Source organism: Chrysemys picta, chromosome 1 (genome assembly GCF_011386835.1).
Source record: "Chrysemys picta bellii isolate R12L10 chromosome 1, ASM1138683v2, whole genome shotgun sequence".
In the NCBI taxonomy this organism is placed as follows: domain Eukaryota; kingdom Metazoa; phylum Chordata; order Testudines; family Emydidae; genus Chrysemys; species Chrysemys picta.
Window position 1 is genome coordinate 2,783,379 of NC_088791.1, and position 9,194 is coordinate 2,792,572.

Here is a 9,194-nt window from a genome sequence, read left to right on the forward strand (position 1 = left end):
GAGCTTGGGCCGTGTTCAGAGAGGTGTCTCCGTCTAGAGGCAGCCGCAGGTGGTGTCACAGTTCTGTCCCCGCTCTCCACCTGTCTGCGACCACCCACCGAGAAGCCCCCCATGGAACACGCTCCCCACTTCCACGTCCCACCGGCGGCGGCGGCAGCACTGCAGGAGTTGGGAGCCAGCCGTGCCGGGGGCTGCAGGGGGGCCAGGACATGGGTGCTGGTCTGGCTACACTGCAATCGGTGATGTCACTGCAGCGGGCTGTAGCCACACCTAAGTTAGCTTTGCTCTCGCTAGCTTGAAGAGCAGCAGGTGTCAGGCCGCAGCAGGATGGGCTAGCGCCTGGGTACCTGTGACGAAGTGGGGCTGTTCTTAATGTTTCCTCCGAATACTGTGTGGGTGCCTCAGTTTCCCCTATGCATGTCTTAAGTATCTAGAGGGTGAGATTGTTGCAGAGCAAAGGACCAGTGCACATAAACGGCCGTCACTCTGTCTCCTGGCAACTAATGGCCGGGCCCTTCCTCCCTGCAAGGTGATAGCTAAAGGTGTTGGAGAAAAAAAAGATCAGGTGACCTCCTGGCCCAGGAAAGGAACAAGGCCCAGAGGAGGGGCTGGAGGGGGAGTTAGTTTTGGAGCTAACTGGGGACTAGGAGTGAGGGCAGACGTGGGTGTCTGCCTCGCTGCCCCCCAGGATGGACCCGGCTGAGGGGTCCCGTTCGCTGGACCTACAAGCTCTGTTTTAGACCGTGTTCCTGTCATCTAATAAACCTCTGTTTTACTGGCTGGCTGAGAGTCACGTCTGACTGCGAAGTGGGGGGTGCAGGACCTCTGGCTTCCCCAGGACCCCGCGTGGACGGACTCGCTGTGGGAAGCGCACGGAGGGGCAGATGCTGAATGCTCCAAGGTCAGACCCAGGATGGTGAAGCCGTGTGAGCATCTTGCCCTGAAGACAGTCTCTCACAGAGAGGAGACTTCCCCAGAGTCCTGACTGGTTTCGTAGGGAGCAGTTCCAGAGCATCGCCCGGGGACTCCGTGACACCACCTCCCCGGCGTTTTGGGGGCGGTTGTATGGCACATGCTGCTGCCACTCCACGGCCATCGTGGTTCAAGCTCGCTTGCTCGGGTGTGTCATACCGCTGCCTGCAGCGCAGACATGTCCTGAGTCGAGGCCTTGGCCCGCCCTCCTGGGGGTAGGGATCCGGCCGGCCAGGAGAGAGAAAGAATCCCCCCCCCCCCCCCGATGCTCCCACAGTGCCAGGGAATGGTGGTAAGTCACAGGCAGAGGATCCAGCCGCGGGGGTGCAGCAAACAACCCCCTTTGCACAGGCAGACACCAGGCAATTAATGGGGTGGGGGGGACCTAGAAGTGTCGGGTAACTAGGCCAACCCCTGCACGAAGGGATGTCGTTTCCGGCTTCAGCCTGTCACACACTCATCAGCACATGGGTGTGAACGGGTCTGAGGAGCCCAACTCCCACAGTGCCTTGGGGGCTGTCCCTCCGAGAGCCCAGTGCCCCGCAGGCAGCCTCGCCCCCAGTATGAAACCCAGGCACCCCTGACTGGCTGGGGACAGAGCCCTGACATGGCTGGAACGAACGCGCACCGATGGGCCCGTCTCTGGACAGGACCTGGTCCTGATGGGTGCTTTAGACTAAAAGCGCTAAGACGCTTGCTTGTTTCTCCGAGCAAAGTTTGCCCGAGTTTTCCAGGTACAAACTGAAAGGCAGTGAAATCCCACCGTTGGGGCCAATGGAACAGAGCAGCTGCAGAGGAATGAACTTTACTTCAAAACAGATCATAGAAGAAATAAATATACACGTCAACAAGCAAACAGGTCACACCTCCATGGAGTTTTCCGCCAGCCCCCAGTCACTTTGGGTTGGATGGGACCTTGCCACTTTCAAGTCATCCAGAAGGAGTGATACTAAACTTCTGTTCCCCTCCCATCAGGCGGAGTGGGCCACGTATGTAACGCTCCCCCCCAGGAAGAGAACGCTAGGCTCCGCACCCCCCACAGGCGCACAGCGCCACAGAGAGGCCACTGGGTCAGTGCGGCCCATTTCAAACTTAAATTAAAAAAATACAGAGACAATAAATAAATACTGGAAAACTGCTCCAGGCATAGACTTCCTACAGCAAAGGCATGATGGGAGCTCCTGGACAGCCGGCCTTGTGCTCCTTACAGGGGAGCGGTAAACTTCTCTTTGGCATAGACAGCAGTTCAGATTACAGACAAACTGTGTTTGCAAACTTCCAGTGACGGCGAGAGTTCCCAGGCCTCAGGATTCTGCTCCTTGCTAGAAGGACAGCGAGGAGGGTATGGCCGGGCACCAGGTGAAGTCCTTGGTGTATTTTCTCTCGGTGGAAGTACGTGTAGGAATGAAAATTCTGACGTTCAGAGCAGCGGGCCGGAAGCTGACTTACGGGAGAACCTAGAACAAAGATGTGCTATTCTAGGCTTTCAGTCAGCTGGTGATGCAGCCGTTCTCCTCTAGCAGCTCTGAACGTGATCCAGATGTTTGACGATGCTGTGTAGACACTTCTGGAGCCGGTCCAGCGCCACCACCGCAGTGGTATAAGGAGAGGTAGTCAGCAGCTCTGTCAGATTCCCCAGAGCGTCCAGGTTAGAGGATTTGTGGAAGGTGCAACTGAGGTGAGAACCCAAGGTCTGGATCAGACTCCGGAGGTTCTCGATGTCGTTGAAGATTTGTGCTACTGGCACGTTTTCCATGGGCAGGCTGGGCAGAATCCTCTGGAATATCTGCAAGGTCTCGTCCATGGAGTCTAAGCTCTCCAAGGGCCGCTCTCCGGGGATGAAGTCAAGTCCATTTATCTTCAAGTTCAGAGGGAAGAGCTGCATGGAGGAGAAGGCTAGTTAGCCACGCTAGCACAGGGCTGCCCTCTCTTCTCTGCAGGGGCTGTTTGGCTAAGGACTATGGCACGTCTATGCTCCGGGGATCAGCCCCGTAGCTCAGACAGCTCTAGAAAGGCGTGCTGTTCCTTGGGACACGTCAAACAAGGCCGTCACAAAGGCGTTGGGAAGGCCACGCCGGCGGCCATGGAATGAATGGGCCCCTTTGCTCTGCTGCCTTTGAAGGCACTTTCTACAGCATGTGTGAGGCGGGGGGAGAGGGGAGAGGAAACACATGTGCCATAGGTCTAGGCAGGGGTGGAAGTAACTTACAGGACTTACTGGTACTGCCAGAGTCGGGGGGGCGTGGCCTCATCTGGAAAAGGCGTGGCCAGAAGAGGCGGGGCCTCTGAAGATTTAAAGGCCCTGGGGCCTTTAAATCAACCCGGGGCTCCCAGCTGCAGAGGTGACTGGGAGCCCCCGGGCACACAGGCAAATTAAAGGGCCCAGGGCTCCGGCCGCCGCGGAGCTCCAGACACTTTAAATCCCCACTGCAGCTCCAGCTGGGATTTAAAGGGCTCTGGGCTTCCCGCAGTGGCGGGGAGCTCCAAGCCCTTTAAATCCCGGCCCCAGTCCTGCCGCCGGAGCTGCGGGCGGGATTTAAAGGGCTCGGAGCTCCCCGCCGCTGCGGGGAGCCCAGAGCCTTTTTCATCCCGGACGTGGAAGCCGGTGCGGTCCGGCACGGCGTACTGTCTCTTGCCGGTATGCCTAGGGTGACCAGACGTCCCGATTTTGTCGGGACTGTCCCGATATTTGCTCGTTTGTCCCGCGTCCCGACCAATGTTTGGTCGGGACACTGGACAAACAAGCAATTTTTGCCCTCCGCTCTGGCTCGCGCCCCCTCCCTCGCCCCAACTCCGCCCCCTCCTTCCCCCATTGGATAGCTCCCCAAATCCTCGGCCTGGCCCCACCCCCTCAACTGCCCCATTGGATCCCTCCCCAAATCCCCGCCCCCTACCGAAGCACGCCGCATTCCTCCTCCCTCCCAGGCAAGCGCTGGAGGGAGGAGGCCCGGGGACAGCGGGATGAGTCCGGCCTGGCCCTGGCCCAATCGCAGGCAGGAGGGTGGGGGGTACCTGCAGGGGGGCAGCCCCGGGTCCAGCCTGGGGAACCGGCTCCCTACGCGCCCATGGGTGGGGGGGCAGCAGCTGTCCGCGTGGGGACTCTGGTTCCTCGGGGCTTCACCTCCGCCACGTGCGCTCCGGCCCCGGAGGGGTGTAGTTGGCGCTGGGTGCCAGGCAGATGCCTCTGCCTGACACGCGGCGAGGGAGAGGCGGAGTAGCAGCTGGAAGGGCCGGTCGGGCTGCACTCCCGGGCCCGCGGGGAGCTGAAGCCTGCCAGGGAAGGGGCTGCCACACGCTGGCGCGCCCGCGGCCAGCCCAGGACGGTCTCCGCGCAGGGACTTGGCGGGGGTGCTCCCCCTGTCCGTGCCCATCTCCGCGGCATCGGGCTCCGGGCAGGGGTTGTTGCATCCCGGGGGCCGCTGTTTACCGGCACCAGCCTAGGCGCTTTCCGCTTGTTCGTGCTTTTTTTTTTTTTTTTTTTTTTTTTTCCCTACCGGCTTTTTTATTTTTTGGCTCCGCCCCCTTCCCCCCCCCCCCCCCCCCGCGCGTCCCGATATTTCGCCTCTCTGATCTGGTCACCCTAGGTATGCCGGACCGGACTGGCTTACTTTCACCTCTGGGTCTTGGTCACAAACAGGGGCTGGTTCTAACTGCCTCTTGATGCCTCCTGCCCTGGCTTCAATTGGAGAGTCACCTGGGATCCCCCAAGCAGAGGCGGGGCCCTTGGCCAGAGCAAGTGGGGGGGCCCTCCTCACCCCTTCTGCTTGCTGTCCCACCCCATTCTGCCCCCCACTGCAGCCTGCAACCCCTTTGCTCCTTTCTGCCCCCCATGATCAGAGAAGCTCTGTCCCCCCCACCACTGCCCCAGGGCCGCAGTGGGGAGTGAGAGCTCCCCCAGCCCTTAAGCGAGAGCACCTCCAATCCCGGGGCCACAGCCAGGCTCCAGGCGCTGCGGCTTCCCCTGACCCACCCACACGGTGCTTCTGCTGGAGCGCCAGGCTTCCACCGCCCAGCAGTGGATTTTTTTCCAGGGCCCCACAATTGGCCGGGGGCCCTGGGCATGGGCCCCATTGGCCCATTGGCTAATCCGCCACTGCCCTCAGGTAGGAATGCAGCACGGTGGGCAGTGTCGGGGCATACAGTGGGCAAAGTCAAGTGAGAATTCGCAGCACGTGGCAGCAAATGACTCACTTTGGGGCTGCAGGAAGGACAGGCGGTTAAACCACAGAGCCTGGGAACTGTCTCCTTCTTCCCTCTCTGCCACTGGCACGTGACCGTCCTTGGGCACCTCCTAACCTGCTCAGTGAGTGCCAGGAGCTTGGAGCATCGAGATCCTTTGATGGGAGGCGTGAGGCGCGCATGGAGATCCCTGGAGCAGGGAGATAGCAGTGCCTCGGGGGAGAACTCACTTGGCCAGCCAGCCTAGGCGTGGGCCCCTCGGTGCGAGGGAGGACGAGGCGCTGAAGGGCTCGGAGCAGGGGAAGGCAGTTGATGGAAGTAGCACGGACTAGAGAAGTGTTTGTGTGTTCCCCAGCTCAGAGATAAGGACAGCAGTGAGGACATGACACCCCAGCTGCCTCTCCTCAGCGCAGGGCAGTGAAGGGCTGTCCCAGGGAGCAAGAGAGACTGATGCTGCCCCTCGGGGAAGGCTCCCTTCCAGCCAGCTCAGGGACAGTGGAACCGTCCCCCAGGGAAAGGGACTCAGGACGGGGTGGGCAGTTACAGACTCGTCAACCTGGCACCCGCAGTCGTCTCCAGCTCTGATTCCCTGGGCCGGATCCTCAGCTGGCGGGGCCCACTGGCTTCTCTAGCTCGGGGCTGCTTTCCGCCAGCTGAGGGCCTGGCCCCAGGCGTCTGTTCGTGCCCCGAGGGTGAAAGACAGCAGCGCCGGGAGAGGAATCATTCCGGGAGCTGACCCGATCGCCCCACTGATCCTCCGCCCGGCTCGCCCCCTGTACCTGGTGCTCCTGGATCCGGGCTATGATGGTTCGCGTGAGGTTTTTGGTGTCGGCCTTGACCTTGTCGATTTTCACCGGCCGGCTGTCGAAGAGAGGCAGCCAAAACCAGAGCAGGCCACAGAGCGGCAGGCTGGGACACCGCATTTTCCTCCCGCCTTACAGGGAAGAGTGACGCAAGTTAGATGGGTGTTTGCAGCCCCCCAGAGACGCGGCCTCCCAGGAGGTCTGAGAGTTGTGGCTGCCTCTGCTCCAACAGGGGTGGGCTTCTCTGCCTGTGCACAGCTCGCCAGGCCATCAAATGAAGGAGCAACCTCCCCAAATCTGCTTCTGGTTCTCAGCTAGGTCTTTTAACCTGAGCCGGGGAGCCCGGGGTCCCAGCTGCTGACGAGACACCCCGGGGCATTGCACTGCACAGACCGTCTGCACCCCAGCGGTTAAAGCAGCGTGACACAGGACGGGGAGCTCTCCCTGGAGGTGAAGCCCTGCAGCATTCAGCAGCATGTTCTGTGCAGCACACCTTACACCCGCAGCTCTCCACGGGAGCGTGGCACAAACGTGTGAGTTATTTGGGCTGCACCTACCCGAGATCGGGGCCCATGGGGCTGGGTGCTGCGCGTCCACAGGGAGAGACAGGCTCTGCCCCAACAAGCTCCCAGGCTGGCTAGCCAGCGGGTGGATGAAAGAGGAGTCGTCATCACATAGCCATGATGGGGAACGGAAGCATTAAACGGCTCCCCCATGCTCCCACGGGCAGGCTGGGTCAGAGCTGGGAACTGAACCAAGAGCTCTGACCCCAGTCCAGTCCGTCAGCCACAAGCGCGTCCTTCACAGCAGTGCCTTGGCCCCAAGCTGTGCTCAGGCAGAGAGCGACTCCCTTCCGCTCCCCATGTCCTCATGTGACCCTCTCGCTGGCTTGGCAGCTGCCTGGGCGCCCCTCCCCCTCCGCTGTGCATTCTTTTCTCTTTCACTGGTGGCCACAGGCCCGTGCGGCTCCGCACCATGTGTGATGTGTCAAGGTTTCGGTTTGAGATTCCTGGCAGGGCTCCCTGCCCTGTGGCCTGCAAAAGCTCGGGCTGAGATTCCCGGCAGCGCTGCCTCTCGCTGAAGAAGCGGTGGCCAGCAATCGTGTATGTACCCGGGGTCCCTGGCAGGCCTGTGTCGGGGTCTACGCTGCCCTATCTGCACTGCCCGGGTCACTGCACTAGCTAGATTAAAGCGGGTCAAGTGGCCCTTGGCTAGCAAAGCTGGCTAGAGCTGCCTGGGGGGATGCAGGTACTTCCACACAGCATGAGGTCAGGCAGTAACAGCATCTCCGCTATACAGGTGGGGACAGCCCAGGGCCAGACCCCAGCTCTCCCTCGTCCGTCCAGCCCGACACCTCCACCACCAGCCTTGGCAACGAGACAACGTGGTGCAGAGCGGAACAGCCGAGCGCATGGGCAGTCGAGACAAGGGGGACACAAGGCCAGGGGGATGTGCGGTCACTGGACCCCAGCACCTGGCTGACTCAGGCACCTTTCCCCGAGCAGGAATAAACCAGCCCCCACAGTGAAACATAACTGGCTCCCCATCCGCAGCCAGGCTGCTCACTGCCCCAACATCTCTGCATGGGGAACTCCACCCAGCGAAGCAAAGCAAGGACCCCGGGGCAGCACAGTGCTGTGCGCCCAGGCAGGGACACTGGTTTTCTACCTGGCCAGGTAACGTCTCCTGGCAGCTCGGCAGGGCTGAGATAGACCACAGCGGCCTGCGGACAGCCCCTCCGCACTCCCAGGCCTCGCGCTGAGCTAGCGCCAGACTCCCCCCAGCATGCGTGAGAGGAGACTCCAGCTCCACTGGGACCTCTTGATCCCAAGCCTCCTTCCAGACCTGGCCCCAGGTAACTATGAGCCTCCCCTCACGACCTGGTCAGTTTCTTTGCCCCTTTTCTCCTATCTTCCACCCTGTCTCACCTGCCTCCTCCCTTGCCCTGAGCTGCTCTCTGCCCCAGAGCCCCTGGGGAGCCGCCTGGCTAGCTCCTTCCCCACACCCCCTTGAGAGGGGTGAATCCTGTCTTGCCCTACACGCTACCTCCCCCCCACACACACACCCATTAACATAACAGTGCCACCTGGCACTCTCCCTCCCACAGACCTCCGAGCCTCAGTTCCATTTGGCAGCAGGGGAAACTGAGGCACGTAACGGGGACGTGGCTGGCAGAGCCAGGCGGGGAAACCAGCTCCCCTGAGCCCCTGCCCTACCCACAGGGCCACCCCCGACCCCCACCCCCGCCTGGCAGCATTTAAACCCCTCGGCCGGGGGGAGGCTCCTTCCCCGTCCCCAGCCAGGGCAGAAGCGCTGGGCTCCGGCTGCCTGCCCCGTGGCGGGGCGGGAGCAGGGCAGGGCAGACCCAGCTGAGCTGCGGCGGGGAGCCGGCCAGCCTGGGGCCCAGCGCCCCGGGAGGGACCGAGGGGAAGAGAAGGGCCCCCCCCCCACCTTACCTCCCGGCTCGCTTCCCCTCCGCGCTGCGCTGGCTCCATGTCGGGCCGGGCCGGCTTATATAGCGCCGCGGCAGCATTGCACAAGGGTTACTCATCGCTCCCCTCCTCCGGCTCGCCCCGCGGGCCCCGCGGCAGCGCCGGGCAGAGCGAGAGAGGAGCCGGGCCGGCTGCAGCGCGGGGCTCCGTTCCCCGCGCCCCGACACCCCGCTGCCCGCCCCGGCCGCCAGCCCAGGGACCCGGGCCAGCCCCACCTGCCGCTCGGATCGGCACAGCCCGGCGCGGGCTGGGAACCGCTCGGGGACCCCAATTACCTATCCCCGTATACCTCTCTATCCACCCGTCCCTGTACCCCTCTATCTATCGCCTACACCTCACTATCCACCCGTCCCTGTACCCCTCTATCTATCCCCTACACCTCTCTATCCACCCGTCCCTGTACCCCTCTATCTATCCCCTACACCTCTCTATCCACCCGTCCCTGTACCCCTCTATCTATCCCCTACACCTCCCTATAGACCCGTCCCTGTACCCCTCTATCTATCCCCTACACCTCTCTATCCACCCGTCCCTGTACCCCTCTATCTATCCCCTACACCTCTCTATCCACCCGTCCCTGTACCCCTCTATCTATCCCCTACACCTCTCTATCCACCCGTCCCTGTACCCCTCTATCTATCCCCTATACCTCTCTATCCACCCGTCCCTGTACCCCTCTATCTATCCCCTTCACCTCTCTATCCACCCGTCCCTGTACCCCTCTATCTATCCCCTATACCTCTCTATC

At 61.8% G+C, this 9,194-nt stretch overlaps 1 protein-coding gene across 2 annotated transcripts; it reads right to left on the bottom strand.

Annotated features, from left to right (window-relative positions):
- Positions 1–1,761: 1,761 nt before the first annotated feature.
- On the bottom strand, positions 1,762–8,526 carry LEP (leptin). 2 transcript variants are annotated; one of them, XM_024110701.3, is made up of 3 exons: positions 8,411–8,526; positions 5,931–6,085; positions 1,762–2,851 (listed from the first exon to the last, which is right to left on the bottom strand). In XM_024110701.3, exons 2-3 carry the CDS (start codon positions 6,072–6,074, stop codon positions 2,489–2,491), a joined length of 507 nt encoding a protein of 168 aa, XP_023966469.1. In that variant the 5' UTR covers positions 6,075–6,085; positions 8,411–8,526; the 3' UTR covers positions 1,762–2,488. The 2 variants fall into 2 exon arrangements, with proteins under 2 accessions (XP_023966469.1, XP_065407487.1); XM_065551415.1 differs by lacking the exon at positions 8,411–8,526 and adding an exon at positions 6,512–7,935.
- Positions 8,527–9,194: the final 668 nt, after the last annotated feature.